Below are 18,034 nucleotides of genomic sequence, written 5' to 3'. Positions count from 1 at the left end.
GCTGGTGTCGCGAACCGCGATATCCGCAGGGGGCACCGCTGGAATCATCTCGGGTCCTTGGGGGTGTTTATTCCGGTGTTTATTCCCGCTGATAGCCAGGAAGAGGCACAGAATTGTTAGGTCAGAGGGGACCTCGGGAGATCATCCCGTCCAACCCCCCTGCCAAGGCAGGAGCACCTGGAGCAGGTGACACAGGAACGCGTCCAGGTGGGTTTTGAATGTCTCCAGAGAAGACTCCATTACTTCCCTGGGCAGCCTGTTCCAGTGCTCTGCCACCTTCACTGTAAAGAATTTCTTCTTCATGTTGAGGTGAAACTTCTTGTGTTGTAGTTTACAGCCATTGCTCCTCATCCTGTTGCTTGGCACCACTGAAAAGAGTCCAGCATCATCCTCTTGACGCCCACCTTTGAGATATTTATATGCATTAATAAGATCCCCTCTCAATCTTCTCTTCTCTAGACCAAACAAGCCCAGCTCATGCAAGCTCCCCTCGTAAGAGAGATGCCCCAGCCCCTTATCATCTTTGTGGCTTCCACTGGACCCTGTCCAGTGGCTCCTTGTCTTTCTTGTACTGAGGAGCCCAGCCCAGAACTGGACACAGCACTTGGAATGTGGCCTCACTAGGGCTGAGTAAAGGAGGAGGATCACCTCCCTCAACTGCCATGCAGGAGCAATACTGAGGTTGCAGCCACACCCAGAGAGCTGTGATAGGTTTAGCAAAACACCCCGTGCACCATCAGTGGAAATACAAAAATAGTGCTACAGACCAGCCCTGAGTGATGCAAAGTCCCTGTTCAAGCACAGCCATGTCACAGCATCACCCAAGATAGACCAGCAGAAAGCAGGGACTGGACAGAAGAGGGTAACGGAGCAAGTGCTGAACAGAGGGGAAAAGGCTGCCAAGGAGGGAGGGAAAGAGGACAGAAAAAAACAGGCTGAGGGTAAGAAAGAGGCTCTAAAATGACACCCTGTTGCTGAAGTCTGTTGAAGCTATGCAGAAAAACCCAATCTTACAAATTCAGCTGATGCATAAAACTTTTTTTTAAATTCTCATTCTTGGGCAAAGCTTTCTTTAGGAGAATGTTCAGCTGCCTTCTGGCTCTCCATCACCTAGGGAAAAGGCAAAATTATCCTGTATTTGCCATAGAAATTCAGTAGTTCTCTCCTGCCGTGGGACCGACGAGCAGTCCCAGCAGATGGTGCTGTGATCCTTCCGATGCTCAGATTATTCCCCCTTTCTGCTGAGCAATTTAGCATCGAGTCTCCTACAGCAAGCGTGGGAAATGGCTGGCCAGGCACACAGCACCAGGGAAGCTGGAGCTGTAGGTGTACCCAGAGCTCCACTGTGCACCTTCAGAGCCATCTGTGAGAGTGTGAAGTCCCTTGGTGCTTGAGCTCGGCCTTCTCTGAAATCCTCCTCACCCCACTGCTGCCTGCCACTGGGTGTGGGTCAGCCCTGGTTTTGGCTGCCCCCAGCCCTCCCAATCTTCCTGTGGAGATCTTAGCGCTACCTTCCTCTGTGTTCCTAGGAAAAGGCAGGTCTTCCCCCAAGTTTATTGCTTAACACAAGGGTGAATCCCTGGTTGAAGGATGCCTAACCTGAACGAGATAACAAAACATCACAAATCCCTTATGTTTGCCAGAGCCTGGAGAGATTCAGCAAGACCTTAACTAGGAGCTCCAACAGCTCTCTCATGTCATAAGCTTTATACTTTCAAAAAAACCCACTGTATCTACAGCCATGAGTGCTCTCATCTCTATCTGCAACCAGGCATGAGGGTTTTGGGATAAGTGTCTGCATTTTAGGAAAACATTAAGGTGCAAAGATTTATAGGAAGGATGCTTCAGCCTGTGGCAAACTTGAGACTTCACTGCACTGCAGAACTGCATGCTACCTCTATTAGTAGACTTTATAATCTGAATTTCAACTAGTAGCTCTTCTATAGCACTCATACAGTCAGGTTCTGTGTCTCTCTACAGGGAGTCCACAGTTACAAACTCCCAGGGACTCAATAGGCATTAAACAAGATTATGTCCTCCAGTCAATAAAGCTAGAAGGAAAAAAATTAAGATTCCTTTTTCACCTGGGATATAAAGGTGAGCATGCTGACAGATACCCCAGTACCTAACAGTACAAGGGTGACAAATTCATAATAAATATTTCTTCAATATTTCATCTTTGCTGGATTTTCAACTCAGAATTAGGATGAATCTAGGGAGCAGCTCTAAGTTCCTTAGTACAGAAAAGCCAGTGTATTTTCTGGTTGTTCCTCTTGACAAAGCAGTGCCGAGTGCTTTTGGGCTATGAAGATTGGAGTGGTTTTGTACAATACCAATACACTAACTTTGCACCCAGTCCACCGTGATTATTAATAACAGGTAATGCATAACATATGTCAAAGCAAAGGCTGTCAAATCTGGCTGACAACTACTCACATCTCAATCGTATAACTTGGCAGTGTGGGCAGGTTTTTCCATAATATAAAGCAATTCCTATCAGCTGCAGATTGCACTTCACAGAAGGTTCAGTTTCAAGCAGATGCCAGACTCTCACTATTCATCTGGAGACATATACAGTACGTGAACAGAGTAAAGAACATATTTGTGATACAAAATAAATAAATAATACTTAGCACAAGAGGCAATACAGAGCTGCAGAGAGTGAGCTCACCTGTGTGTCCCATGGGATATAGTAATTGTATAGTTTCTCAAGACCCCTCAGTCCTGAGGACTGCTGCTCATCACATCCCATCTACAGCAGCCCACACAGGTTTACGTGTGTAACACCCCTTTTTGTTCCAAGAGGTAATGGATACAGTGCCAAGCAGATTGAGTGACAGGCCAGATCAAGTCCAATACCACATGTGCACTGAGGGAAGGGACTGGTGACACTGCATTCACAAATGTGTAGATGTGTATGTAAAACCTGTCTGTAAATATGAGTATGTATCTGTCACTGTGTGTGTGTATAGGGGCTTCAAAACCAACCTCAATTCTTTGCTCAGCATCACAGCTGATTAGAACAAGATACTTCAGTGAGTTACTGTTAACACAAATGTAGGTTCAGGTGCAAAACATGCAATCCTTCAGTTGCACATGGGCACACAGGGTTCTGTGCCTTCCTAACCCTTCCAGGGAAGGAGGGAGGCTGAAAACACCTTTCTATCTCTATGTTACATTATAATCAGCTTCTGTCTAGAGGAAGCCTATACTGTCTTGTCTTTGGTGCTTTAGTTTGTTTCGCATCAGTCATGTTTGTCTGGCTTTTTTTCCAGAAGGAAAATCTACATGACAACTTTGTTACAGTGCTTTATTAATTGCACTACTCACAAAGGGATGAGTAGCCCATGTTTTTTCATTAAACAGCAGCAGCCGGCACAAAGGATCTCGGTTTTCTGGGGGATTCCATTCATTTAGAAGACTCTCAAATGCAATAGCCTTCTACAGGAGAACAAACTCGTGACTGTGAGAGAGCAAAGGGCACACAACATAATATGCAGCAAAATGGCACTATCTCAGACCAATGGAGATTTTAGGAGTTGTTCCATATTTTCCTGGCCTTGCTGTACAAGGTTTGGACACTGTCTAGTTCTTACTGCCCTCAGGGTTTTCCACCCACTTTGTTGTCACTGCATTCTGTCCCTGCTTGTGAATATCTTGGGTGAAACTTTCAGGGAAAAAATCACGCAGGTTTAGCTGCACTTGACCAGCTAGAGTTTCTCTGCCACTTTCTGCTGCAATCATGTGATATCAGTACATCCTCCATCAGCCAAAGAAAAAATTTGTTTGCACACCCTTGTGTTTGGCTACCGGATTTCGCATCTCTCTGCTGGTAGCAGCAGAATCAGAGCTCAAATTTCCAGTCCACGTTTGATTTCCCAGACCTAAAAATCTCATTAATCTATGAATTATCAGAAATAAGTGGTTGTTTTGTTGTTTAGGGGTTGTTGGGGGTTTTTTTCCATTTTCAAGGACAAAGTTCCATGTTCCTCTCCTTATAATGAATAGTTTCTTATGGCAAACACTGTCCCAAATATGTTAGTGAAAAGATTGTTCCTGGCATCAGCAGACCTGTCACAGATATAGATTTGCCCCCTTAACAAGCGAAAGAGGAAAAAAAGGAACTCACATGGAACAGATATTTGCAAGGCTTTTATCATTTGGCCAGAGAGCAGAATAGGATATCAAGGAAGCAATTTCAAATATATCTGCAAGAACAACTTTGCTCTTGGAATACCACTACTGTTTCACAGCTTGCTCCAAGATGTTCTCATCCACCACCTTGTGAGGGAGGGTCACCCTCAATGTGTCATTCTCTTTCATTGCTTGGCAGATGGTTTCATAAGCAAAGGCATTGCCCGACCAGCAGCGCCTGGCGACCTGTCAGAGCAGAAAATCAACGGGTGTAAAAATCCTACATCTCTCTTACCACATGCGTCTTGCACAATATTTGCGCAAACACTGGCACTGAATTTCACGATAATAATCTCTCAGCCCTCTGCCAGTTTCTAGTTTCCTTATTGATTTTGCAAGTAATTTTTGTAATACCTACTTCATTTTTATGAGTAGTATTTGGGCAGACGTGGTACTTTTCCATGCATAACATTGGACAGATAACATTGGTAGAGCCAGGTACCTTATAAACTTAAATTCCCTCACTAAAAATAATCGTGCCCTCCACCCGAGCTCTGCAAAGCTAGCACTTGCTTTAGATAACAGTATAATTTAAGCAATCAATGTTTTTGTAGTGGGATAAATATTTAAAAAGGAAAATGTCACTCAATGTATTTTCAACTATGAAATCAAGGAGGCAAATTCTCTGCCCCCATGTAAGGATGAAAGTCTATGGACAGACAGAACTCATAAACCCCTCTTCCATCAGCAAAACCCTGATCTATGTACAAGCAAAATTCCTCAGATAAAAAAAAAATAAATCAAGATTTGGCACCAAGGAAATAAGTCCTTCCCTCCATTCAATGACTTACAAATCTCTATTATGGATTACAAGTCAGTGTCTGAAATATTCAGAATGCTCAAAAGCATTCAAGAAAGAAAATACTTAAGTTCCAATTTAGCAAAATATTTAAGCATATGATTAATATAAGGCTAATAAATTCCCAGGATCACAGCAACAGCAGCTAGAAATGACCTTTCAAGTCAAAAACTCCATTTTCCTGTCACTCACCTATGATTATTCCTGGCAACGTATTTTTAAGGGTACACTCCACCTTTTCAGTCTTATATATAATAACGTGTGTAGCACTCTTAGCTTATTCTTTTTCAACATGTGCATGGAAGACTGGGGTTTTTGCTTGTAATAAATCAGAGCAGCAAAAGATGTATTGGGTTTTTAATAGGCTGTCTCTGATACACAGTTCTTGTTAAGGATCTGTCTCCATTAACCTACAAATTAATATAATTATCATTCTCTTTTTTCCTTAATGGTTTACTAGTGTGTTATTTCAGATCTGGGACAGGGAATACGTGCAAATTGTTCCTACTCTTCTATCCCAAGTTATGCCAGGTCTCATGGGGATTAAAATATGTTTAGCACGGGAAAAAAAGTGCCTAAATAAACATAGTCATGAGGCAGAAAAATATTAAAGTGAACACATATAATGAGCTTTGCTTACCCCATTGGAAACATCCCAGCTGAGCATCATCTTAGCTCGTTCTTCAGCCTCCTTGGACCCATCCAACACCAGGCCAAATCCCCCATTGATCACTTCACCCCTAAAAAATATAAATGTAAGAGCATGAAATGAAAGTAACCCAATCAAATCAATCCCACAAAATTCACAGGAGTTAATTTATTCAGTTGCACTGCAAGAAGAAGGATGAGAACATAGAAATGGTGCTGAATAAGAGACTATCAGTGACCTTTTATACTTAAAAAAAAAAAAGAGGCCTACACACTGTACTGGCTCTAAAAATAAGTGAAGAAAGGTTAACACCTCTGATGAGCCAGGGTATTTTTAAAGGTTAAGATCTTCATGTTTGCTACACTACATCCTGCCATATAGACAGGATCATGAGGAGGACAGTGTACTTATTGAAGCAGACAGATGGATCTATTTATATTCTCTTGGGACAAATGGGAGAGCATAAGTATTTTATTAAAAAAGCGTTAACCGCCGCTTAATGCACATCTGCCTCAATCATTTCCAAAACAGTAATTCATTTTGTATGAGATACATAGATGTTTAAAGACATCAGTGCCAACTTTTCAGGAAGCAGACTTATTGGCAGAAGAAGAACAGAAATATGTTAAAACTAACAGATTATTCTTGGGAGAAATAACAGTCTGGTTTTAAAGGACAGGGAAAACACGTAGAGCAAAACATCTTGTCTGACTTCAGCATCTGGCCTGCTCAAGTTTCGCTTCCATGGCATATGGTGAATAGTGGTGGATACAGCTGGTTGCTGTAAATCTGTGTGAGTTCTGGCATTATAGCTCAGCATCAGCAATACCTGAGGGACAGGGCATATCATACAACAATACGTGGTATGAGAGACTAATGGAAACCCCTGGAGGCAGGCTTTTGTCCTCTGAGTTTTATAGTTAATATAAGTTTACAAAATTTACATAGAACAACATCAGACACATCCATTAATCAGATAGGAGCTGCATGTCTTCCAGTCCAGGAAGGAATTGTTTCTTACTGTATATTTTCCAGCAGTAACTTGATCTTCTGAGAAAATGGTGAAATGAGGCTAAACTAGAGCATCACAGACCTGAGATCTACTTTCTGAAACTAGAACTCACATTTTCAATATAATGTTGTTACTCATATGATGCTAATTCCCTTTCTCTACTTATATACACTACCCTATCACATAGCTCAGGAACTTGTAGCTCCAGATCTCACCATCATGGTACTTTTCTGTCAATTCCCTCCACTTTTGCATTATTGGACATGTTATTACTAAAAAAACAACATTTTCTCTTTAAAGGCACAATTTTCTTGAAAGTGACAGTTCTCATAGCAGAACATCAGCGAGTGAATCAGGTTTTTTAACAGGAAAATTTGAGTCAAAGTCATGTTTCCAATTGAGATGTTTTAATACTGTAAGATCGGACTCTTCAAAATAAAACTATTCTTTTTGATTGACAGTGTCAGTGTTTTACAGCCCGGAATTTAATTCCCAGGATGTTTTTATTGTGTGAAATTTTTCACTACTTCTGCTCTTAGTCTCATTTGGGGATGAATACAAACATTCTACTGTTTGAACAGCTCATTTTGTTACTGTCTTCTCCAAAAGAGGGGACCAGACTGGATGACAGTGTTACAAATGTAATTATACCAGGGTCAATTACCTCACCATACTCTGTTGCTCCTGTGTACATAGACCAAATTATCATTCTTTACTGTCAAAGTACCAAGCCAGAGTACACTTAGGAACATCAGTGATGCCACTGCAATGTATTCGGGTCACAGAATGAGCACCCCTCGAGACAGCCTATGGGAATTATCAGACAATAAGAAAATCACACCTCTGGATGAGTGCTGTACAAAGATATTCCATATGGGAAGATGATGATGCTCTTTCAGTGGCAAAGATTCCCTCTGTCCACAGCATCCCAAAGAACATCCTTTGAAGCTTAGGTATGAACAGAGAGCATTTGATCTAACTTGTACTCCATAAATTTAGAGCCTCTCCATCGATTCTCAGGGAATTACTCTAGTGTAAATCAGAATCACTCATCAGAATCTGTTCTACTGTCTAAAAATCTCTCCTGCATTAAAGGCCAATGTTTGTTATGATGGATTTTCTATCAAAACTTCTCACTCTTAAAGGGGAGCATTCTGCCTTCATTAGCATTGGGTCACATTTTCAAGTAATTAAAGAAACATGTGGCATCGTGACCTAAGCTACCTCCTATAATTTCCAGATGTCTCCTTCTAAGGTGATCAAAGAAAACAAGGCCTCTCTCACAATCAAGATGTCACACTGTCAACAGAGCAGTTCGATTCTTAAATTGCTTCTGCCTTTTTGTTACTGCAGGTTATTCAGGCTCTGTGCTAATATACATTCTCCAGCAAAGAAACAGGCTGCCAAAAATCAATAACAATAATTTGCTGTAATTATAGTCAAGGTTAATCTGAAATCTCTCCAACAGCACATGTGATCCAGATTCCAGCTAAATAAATATTAATCCTGCTTTTTCTGTTTGTCCCACAAGGCTGTAGCACAGAAAAATCAAAGCAGGTAAAAAGGTGCTTCTGTAGTCTCATAGGAAAGACACAGCAGATCTCAGCAGTTCCAGGCAAGCCTCTGCAGGGAGGACTCTGCAGCTGAACGCAGTGCAATTGCCATTTTTTTACTCCCTGGACAGAAACTTTCCAAGAGCTTGATTTCTCTCAAATCACATATCTTTGTTTATAAATATATATAAGCTTCCACTTGCACTTTTACATTTCGAAATCAGCTGATGACAAGAAGAATTTAACAAGCGTGTGGAGATTTTTTTATGGCAAGGTCAGCTGCATTTTTACAGCTTCAGAGAAAAACAAAAACAGGGTCCAAAACCCTAAGGGCATCTATCTCTTCCAAGCAAAGAAAACAATTTGACTAGGGGTTGTTTCACTTCTTTTACCACCTTTAAATTATTCCCCTCTCTCCTTAGAAGGCCAAGGGGTGCAGCTCTTTAACTAGCCAGGGTGGTGCCACGATTAGTTAAGCCAAGCAGAACCACCTGTCGTGCCCCGGCTTTCGGGGGCTCTCCAGACCACAGCAGCTAATGACACAACATTGTTACCACGTCTCAGTCTCAGCATGGTGGCTTATTAAGGCTTGTGCAGAGACAGGCCTAATTTTCAGGCCCTGCATTCTTCACTGAAGCACAGCAATTTAATCACAGAGGGCTGTGACTGCTCCCAAGAGGTGAGTAGAAGGCGAGCAGATACTGTTCTGCGATGACCAAGGTGAGCAGATACTGTTCTGCAATGACAAGCCCCCAAGCAGCCAGAGGAAATGACAAAAAGGATAAGCAAACCGTGTTTATCCAGGTATTTTGATTTCAGTAAATAACCACACACTAGTTTTCTGATTCGTTACATAAATTATAGCACCTCTGCTCTGCCTTGGGGTAAAGCTTCTTTTATGATGCAATTCCACTTAACAACTAAAACACTATTATTAAAATTGCAGTGTGGTCAGTGCCAGTTTTCCAGAAGTAAGGGCAGTCTCACTATTCAGCCAAGCTCTCTGAATTGCCCAAAGGGCTGGAAATGTGCAGGAGGGATTGGCTTTAGAGAAGCCAGAAGTAGGATCATTTGTATCCTTCGAATTAAGCATCATCGGTGCAAAAACATTAATGGCATAGGTAATTATTTTAGCAATACCAATAATGATAATTAGCATAAAAATATCCTGAATACTTTGAACAACGTGTTGTGATTTTCTTTACTTGTATTTCAGATGTTTTAAAAGGCTGAACTCAGTTAAGGCAATTCAGACAGAATTAGTCTGCTGCTATCTCTGGAGTCTGAGACTGAGGTGACCAGAGTAGGAAGACATTCTGGCATATATTTTCCATTCAGAGTTATGGAAATTGTGAATGAAAGCCTGGCTATGGCTTCTTATCACTGAAATCAGTAAAGGCAAACTTTCATTTCATGTGCCCAAGCTCTCAGAGAGCTTTCTCATCCCCTTGTTCAATTTTGCTCTCATGTACCTTCTATGCAGTAGTTACTTCATTGAAATCAAAGGAATTAAGAGTACAGAGAGGGAATTCTTCAGCTGACCTCAAGGGATATTTTCTAGTTTCAGCTCATCTGGATGAATAACAGTTAAGTATCATCAAATGTCTCTGAGGATAGCATCTCCCACAGGTTCTTTGGATTGCTGTTGTTGGCGTATTCCAGCACTGGTTAAAACAGGGAAGTGGGAGGGTTCACTACAGTATTTCGACTCGTGACACTACCAAATGAAGACATGACTGTAAATAGGAGAGGCTTTGCTGGAATATGCTGGAAACGACAAACCATAACTAAAGACTCTGCAATGTGGCCAGGCTATTCTTTTCCCTACACTACTGCCAATCCAGAGTAACCTTTTAGTGTCACATGGAGGAGATTAGTTTCCCTCTCCATATATAATATTTCTTTCATTCTGCTTCTCACTTCAAGCATTTCACTAGTTCTGCATCTCAGGGAAGGAGATGTTTAATTCAGTCCTTAGCGGTGTCAGGCACGAGCAGGGAGAGAAAGACTCTGGGGTTTGCTGGCACCTGAGCAGTTTTATATCAATAACCCCTAATTGCACTTCAGCACATGAGCATTTATGTTGGGGTCCTAAGGTCACAGATTTAAATACAGCTTAAGGTGAAACCTAAACATAATCCATCCACTGACACTCTGACTACGCATCTGTGAAGACAACTCTGAAAGTAGGATCTGTTCAAAAAGACCACAGCAGACTGTCCTTGTCTGGCAAATTAAGTTCTTCAAACTGTGCTGTGGCCAGTCTTTAAAACAGTTTTTCTGGACATATGGGCGTTAATTAGAAAAGCCTCTACAACACCACACTGCCTTATAATTTGTCCTCCCAGTCCTTGTTTCCAAACCCATCCTTCCCATCATTGTGACATCATACTACTCCAGTGCTACACACATCTTTTCAGCAGTTCCCTCCTGTCTCTCCTCCTCACACACATGCACAGCAGTGGGAATGGGATTCAGAGTCCAGCTTTAGAAACATAAACAAGCTCTTACCAGCCAACTCCACCACCATTGTGCAGTGCGACCCAGGTCGCTCCTCTGAACGAATCTCCCACAAAGTTCTGCACTGCCATGTCTAGGAGGAGAGGAGAGGTGTTATGGATCTCACATGCTGCACTCGTTTTTCTGTTGTGCTGCTCACTCCTTCCATTGACACCTCCATTGTGGCTGTGGGAAGGCAGAGTTTACTCACAGCTTCTCTCACAAATTTACACTCAACATCTCATTCTTGGGAAGAATAGGCAGGAGAGATTGTCCTCCCACTCACTGCCCCTACACTGGAGGAAAGAAATGCCGGTTTCACCCTGTGGTTTGTGAGGACTGTGGTGCTTCCTGCATTTGTGCTCCAATTCAAGCAGATGAGGAACCTACTACTCCTCAGCTGGGAGACACCTCCTCAGGGTGGACAGAGATGCAACCCCCTCCTTTGGGTGACTCAGTCGTGGAAGAGCAGGCTGGAAACATCTGTGTGGATGGATTCAAAATGGGGAGGACACCTGAAACACTACACACCTTGCAGTCCTCTGAAGTCTGAAGTATTTTCAGATCTGAGTGCAGAGTTATTTCAGCCCTATGCAGAAAACCAGCCTAAAGCTAAGGAGTTGCATTTTGGGAACAAAGTTGGGATGAAAGTCCACCCCAATTCTCTGAATATGAGGGAATTTTACCCTGAACAGGAACTGCTGAAACCACAAAGAAGGTTTCCTTTGTTTTTAAAAAAAACACACTAAAGTAACAAACAAAAAAACCCACCCTCAAAAAAACAAACCAAAAACCCCCCAAAGAACGTAATTTAGCAAACAAATGTAATTTGACTATTATAAAATGCATGACTTCCACCGAATTATTCACTAGAATTTTGGATATTTACTACAATACATGCTAAAGCATATACCCAGAGAGGTGGAAAGAGGTACATACGGAAAATAAAAGAGTAAAAATTACTGAAAACATTTGTCTAGATTTAATTCAGAGGAGATTCAATACACAATTTGCCATGTTTTTAACAGGAAAAATAAAAGAAAAACAACAATATCCCTACCAGCCAGATTTGCAGACCCAATTATGTGTCTGATGGAAAAATGAGTTTATTTGAGCACTAATCTATGTGAAACCCTGTCAAAAGCCCCATTATGGTATCTTTTATCTGACATTATGTCACTTTAATAATGCAATTATCATAATTACAGTGCTGTCAAGATGGAATACGAGAGATCTAAATCACCATGTTCTAAAATGTACAGATTTCCTCCTCAGCCATGATAAGAGTGGAGGTTGGACAAGGAGCATGGCAAGTGAGCTAACAATAACCTGCTGCTCTTGGCTTTGATAAGAGTCATCGACTGCAAATGTCTGTGCTGAAATACACTATGCAAAGCAGTGATAACCCATCAGTCCGAGGTACTTTAAAACAAAATGAGACAGACACACATTCTGGAAAAGTCCTGTGTGCCAAAGAGGAGCCAGTTTCACCCGAACCAGTTCAAATGTGGTGTTAAAACAATAGGAAAGAAGGGAGAGGAAGACCTAAGGTGTTCTTTTATTACCTCCAGAAGCTCAACTGGTAAAATAGAGTTAGGCCTGGTTTCAAAGATCAGTGATATCAGTGGTCAACCAGCTTTAGAGAAGCTCTTGGAGAAGGCAAATGGTTCGTGTAAATCGCAAAATGCAAAGAAACCCATAAAGGATGATGAGCAATGGGGTTTATAAAGCCTTGTTTCTATTGTCCTCTTCTGAGGGCATTGCCTGACATTTACTTACGTTGCTAAGCCCTTTGATGGAGACATTACTTTGGATTGCTGTTCTCAATTGCAGCTGCACCATTTTCTCACAGCTTGGTAGAAACCAACACTATTCAAGACCTCTATTCATTTGACCCATTAGAACTAGGCAACACACTCAAAGTGTGTTGAAGAGGGACTGAAAGATACAGCTAAAAGCCTAATTTTACCAGGAAATCCAGTTAAGATAGCAGGGAACTTTTATCCTTAAAATTGAGCCATAATTTTGGTTCTATTATGAATTCCCATAATGGAAGTAATTCAATATGCTCAGCTACCTCTATCACAATTTCTCCTTCTACAGCAGCAGATCCTCCAATTTCACACCTCTTTGTGATTGTCAGTTCATGACATATGGAAACACTACTGGGCTAAAGCTATTATCATAATTTCCACTTTATGGATGGAAAAATGAGGAAGATTTTGGTTAGAAATTGCTTAGTGCTTCATTCATTTTTTTGCGTGTTTCCAGTCTGGTGTTTCTTGTGTTTATTTCTCTAAAGCATCATTTCAAAAACTTAAAAGTAGTCTGGTTAGCTCAGGTTAGGTGTGTAGCATTAAAGGCTGCTTTTGTATAAAAATCTACACAATTTGCCCCCAGTCACACCATAAGTGAATAACAAGGCTTGTAATCTAATCCAGAATGCTTGACTTCCATTCTTATGCCTTTACTATGAGAGTATGTTCCCTTATGAGCAGAAAAGTTCCTTTCAGAAACTCTAGATTGTTTTCTTGAGTCCTCAGGCAAAGGAATGAAAGCAGCTGTGAACCTTTTTTGCTTTAAGCAAAATACTATTATAGCCCTGATTTTGATCCTGTGGATTCCAAGGAAATATTGCTGTAACTCTGCTTGGATCATCTGTTTGAAACAGTGAGGTGCAAAATTAAAGTCAAACAGAAAATACAGTCCTCTGAGACTGCTCTCCATTTGCATTCAGGTACATCTGATGCATCTTCACTGAATTTCCAGCATTGTTCAGGACTTGTCCTATATAAAGAGCTCCACATTCATGTCCGTATCATTACTAAATCCCACAAAGCTTCCCAGGAAATCTGATTAATTGGGATTAAAGGGTTAAACAAAAACATTTTTAAAACATTGCATAAAAAACTATTTATTTCTCTTTTAAAGCCATTTCCTTGCTTGCCCAGACAGACAAGTCTCAGCTGCTCCACTGACCTGCACAAAAGGCGGATCCATCGTAAATGTTTGACGTTTCTCTGAAAGGACTGTCAGTCCCACTCACATCGTGGTGATCTCGGCTGAGGACTACTGGAGCCTGCAAAAAGCCAAGGACAAGGAAGTGGAATCCTTCATGGGTTGGCATTGCTGCTGAGGATCATTATCTGCTGAATTCACTTCTGTCTTCAGTAATTTCAAATCTCAGCTTTACCCATCCCCCAAACCCCCAAAACACCTTCTCTGCCTGTTATTATTTATTCTAAAGCAGTTGTTCACATACTGTTCATGAAAGCCACCATCCCTTCATAACAAAGAACAACAGCCTGTTTTCATGCCAATGGCATCCTCAAAGGTGGGCAGGGAGAAGAGGGGAAGCAGTGAGGTTATTTGATCCAAGCATTTCTTTGCTGAAATTTCTAAGACATTTTAGTATGCAAAAACCTTCATTCAGAAAGAGTTCTGTTTGCTGTTGAAAATCAAAATTAACAGTAAAACGTTTTACAATTTTGCATTTTTTTATGACCTCGGACTAAAAACTTAACAATAAAAATCAGTGATTTCATACATCTCAAACAAGTCTGTTCTTGATTTCGAATTTAATTGACAGTATGAATATCAGCTTGCAGGTATTCATTACCATTTGCCATGCACTAGGTTTGTATAAGAATAATTCACTCTTGGCATGATGTGGTCTGGAATTAGCTGTTTTATGCTGGCAGTGAATTAGAAAAATCACTGAAAATATACATGAGCACCCAGCTTGCAAGAGCAGGAACGGAGATTTGCAGAAACAAAAGAAGGGCAACAAAATCCAAAGGGCCTGGGAGTCTGACCTTGTCAGTCATAGCTCCAAGGGAGTGCTCTGGCTGGTCAGGTTTATTTTATGAGACTAGCTTGCAGTGACCTTCATTTGGAATCCTGAGTAGGTCAACAGCATTTGAATTATTTAACTAACATTTTCTAAGTAACAAAAACCAGACCTTTTCAGATAGAATCCATTCTAAGCTTTACTTGAGTTTGCTCCTTTAATAAGGGTAATTGTCATCCAACTATAAAAAGAGATGGAGATGAACAAATGACATTGTCTTGGTCTGATGCTGCTGTACACACAACAAGTAATCAAAGAATATCCTGAGTAGGAGGGGACCCACAAGGACCTAAGTCCAACTCCTGGCCCTGCACAGGACCACCCCAAGTACAAGGTATAATTGCTAAGTGGTGCCTTCAGGAATTTGGTCTCCCCCGGGATGTCACATTGTACATCTACCTACAATATTCACAAAGAACTTACAAAATCTCTACACAATCTTGCCCACAGTATGTACTTTTACTACCACCACACAGGGTCAGTGGGATTTTACCCAGATGGGTAAGGTATTAGAATTATGCTCTACGGGGGCAGTGTCAAGCCTAAGGATTTTTTCTATTTACACACGCAATGCAAATTGCCTGCAGAGCTTGCTGTAGCTATAATATGGCTGCAAGTGAGGGATAGAGGGGAAGAAGCCCTGGGGAGTGGCACAGTCTCTTGTTACCTCTAACATTTGGGGCACCACTGAGGAGTTAAGAGTCCCTGCCTTGTGTTCTCAGCAAATCACAGAATGATGTGTTGTGCTTGTAGATGCCCAAACAGAAAATAAGGCAGATTCCCATTATGAAAAAAAGGTAGCCTATTTCAGAGAGTTTCTAAACCCATCTCTCTCCTATTACATAGTGCAATATAGGGGGCAGGCAGAGAAAAGGACTGAGCTCTAACATCCTAGCAGAAACTGCTTCCCTGTAAATAGCACTTTTGCTCTCACTGGTTGCAGTCCTCCTTTACCACCTGCCACTCCAGTCTCAGATATTAAGCATAATTACCAGACCATATCAAGACAAAAAGGACAAACCTTAATCTTTCCTTCAGAAATCGCTCTGTTAATAGCCACAGCTATAGACACACGACCCCTCTGATCAGAATATAAGATTCTAGCCTGAGAGCCAACAACCTGGAAAAGAAAAATGACAGAATTATAAGGTTCTCTGCAGCTGGTTTATCTTCAGGCCCCAGATGAATGGAGTCACAAGAGTGACCCTTTCCCTTCTATAGGAAAAAGTGCAGATTATTTCTTCAGAAGCATCCAGCTTCCAGAAAAAAAAGAAATTAAACCCCCTCTTTGAACTTAGTTTTATCTCCACTCACACAATCCATGAGATACACTTCTGTATTCAGCTGCTGGTCCCATAAATTCCACTTTTTAAATCAACCTGATTGCTAGGCTATAATCCCCCTATTAACAAATCCCTTACCAGCAGCTGAGATGCAGAGATTTGGAACTGATGATGGTGGGCTGGAAGGGAAGAGAAATGTGGAGACAAAAAATAGCACAGCTGTGTCCTGCACAGCTCTGCTGCTCTCCACCCCATAGACCTGCCTGGCTCCAGATTAGGAGAGCACATATGAGCCCTACAGCATTAGTGGTTAGTTTCACATGAGAGCCTGTCTAAAAGAAAAACAAAGGATGCTCCACTGGCATCCTGCTTCCCACAGCGCAAAAGGACAGCAGCTCTCGCCTTATCACCTGTTTGGAAAGGGTTCTGGGAACTGCAGGTGTGAAGAGGTTGGCCCAAAGCAGTGCCAAGAGGGACATTTTGAATAGTACTCTGAAAGAAGGGTGGTTACAACTGAGGTGGAGCATGAATGACTGATATGTTTCATTCCAGATACAAGAGTAGATATTGTTGGATTATTTTAACATTTCCAGATGAGGAAATTAAGGCAAATAACTGTTTCAGCTCACCCTAAGACACTGCTATGGAGAGAGAAATTTAAATTGTCAGCCCTGGGAGCTACAGCCAGCGTTCTTATTCATGCCCACTCCTGCTTTTCACCCCAGTGTTCAAGAACTGCATTTGGGACCAGGAGCAGTCACATCTGCTGAAGGAGGTTGTGAACTTACCAAGCTGTGCCTGCCAGCTTCCCGAATCCAGCGGATGTTGTCATGGTACTGCTGCTTCACAGATGTGCTCACTTGCAAGAGAAAGCAAAAAAAAAAAAAAAACAGGGTTTGAAAATTAATGCAATGTGCTCTAAATTTACATTAATTCATCTGGCAGCACTAGGAAGTCACATTCTACTCTCAGATACAAGCACGCATATAGGAAATGCTGTATAGAATCCTCTGTGCAGCTGATGCAGTAACTGCACCATATATTTAGAGAAAGGTACAATATGTCACTCAGGAGACAGTTGGAACAATAACTTCCATTTAAATCTTTAGCAAACTAAATTTCATCTTGAAATATGGGTTACATGTACATTTTATGGTCACCTGGCTTGCTGCCTACTAAATGCCCATTTATTTCCAGTCCTTCACTACATTAGAAGCTTTATCAAACTCCATGACATTGGGTATTACAGCTCAGTCTTGCACCAGGTAGTAAAGCACTCCTATGAGACAGCTAGCAGAAATTCTCAGAAGCAGCTGGCAACACCTACTTGAGGATAAGTTACACAAGTGCTGGGATGTAAATTTATAGCACAGCAGGTATTCTGTACTAAATACCTGTGAATGTCCTTGTGAATGTTTTCATCCAAAGATAAAAGAGGTGTCTTATCCTACAAACTGAGGTGTGTTGCCTGACATTACTATGGGAAAAAAACTGCACAGAAAAACGTATTATGGAGTAGCTACTCTATGTGTAAATCCACCCTACACCTTGTTTAGATATATGTATCTTATTAATTGAGAAGAGAAATATATATAATGGGTTTTTATTCTCCAGCTTCTTCTCTCGTTTATATCTTTACCATTCCACTTCAATAAGTCAAACCAAGGGGGAGTAATAATAAAGATATTTGAATTAAAAAACCATGAAATATGGCACATATCCATCATATACCTGGTGACCTCAGTACAATCAACTGCCTCCAAAGGCATGGCACCATCTGCAGTGAGTAACAAAAGGGAGAGGGGGTATGAAATGGGACAGAAGCATTGCCTTACTGTCTAATTTATGGGGCTTTTACAGCACAGATGAGGTTGCAGTGGCTGAAGAAGTTACTGCCTGTGAGCTCTTCCTCTGTGGGCTAAGCTGTGTCACATTACCTTACCCTGAGGGGCATGGCCAGCTCCCAGGGCTCGGTTGGTGTGACAACATGCTGAGCCACAGTGACTTGCTCATCCATTGGAGCTTCAAGTCAATCCTCCCTGCAGGTGCCAAGATGGAATGTTCTCCATCACCTTCCAACAGTTACCTATTCTCAAGTCAATTTATAATGTACACATAACTTATGCTTGAAAGTCAAACTGCAGAAACTGCACTCTGCTAACTTGAAACTGTCCACTGAGCAGCGTGTTTAGACT

At 41.4% G+C, this 18,034-nt stretch overlaps 1 protein-coding gene across 1 annotated transcript in view; it reads right to left on the bottom strand.

Annotated features, from left to right (window-relative positions):
• Positions 1–4,137: 4,137 nt before the first annotated feature.
• UROC1 (urocanate hydratase 1) overlaps positions 4,138–18,034 on the bottom strand; it is a 40,209-nt gene continuing 26,312 nt past the window's right edge. Inside the window, exons 15-20 of the mRNA XM_008925285.2 lie at positions 16,628–16,698; positions 15,578–15,676; positions 13,686–13,785; positions 10,719–10,800; positions 5,634–5,733; positions 4,138–4,380 (exon numbers count right to left, since the gene is read on the bottom strand). Of these exons, the coding sequence (XP_008923533.1) occupies positions 4,240–4,380; positions 5,634–5,733; positions 10,719–10,800; positions 13,686–13,785; positions 15,578–15,676; positions 16,628–16,698 (593 nt within the window). The 3' untranslated portion in view covers positions 4,138–4,239. The remainder of the gene's footprint in view (positions 4,381–5,633; positions 5,734–10,718; positions 10,801–13,685; positions 13,786–15,577; positions 15,677–16,627; positions 16,699–18,034) is intronic.

Source organism: Manacus vitellinus, unplaced genomic scaffold (assembly GCF_001715985.3).
Source record: "Manacus vitellinus isolate BGI_N305 unplaced genomic scaffold, ASM171598v3 scaffold_14_pilon, whole genome shotgun sequence".
Classification (NCBI taxonomy): Eukaryota; Metazoa; Chordata; class Aves; order Passeriformes; family Pipridae; genus Manacus; species Manacus vitellinus.
Note: the sequence above shows the minus strand (reverse complement) of the source record. Positions and strands in the feature narration are given on the sequence as shown.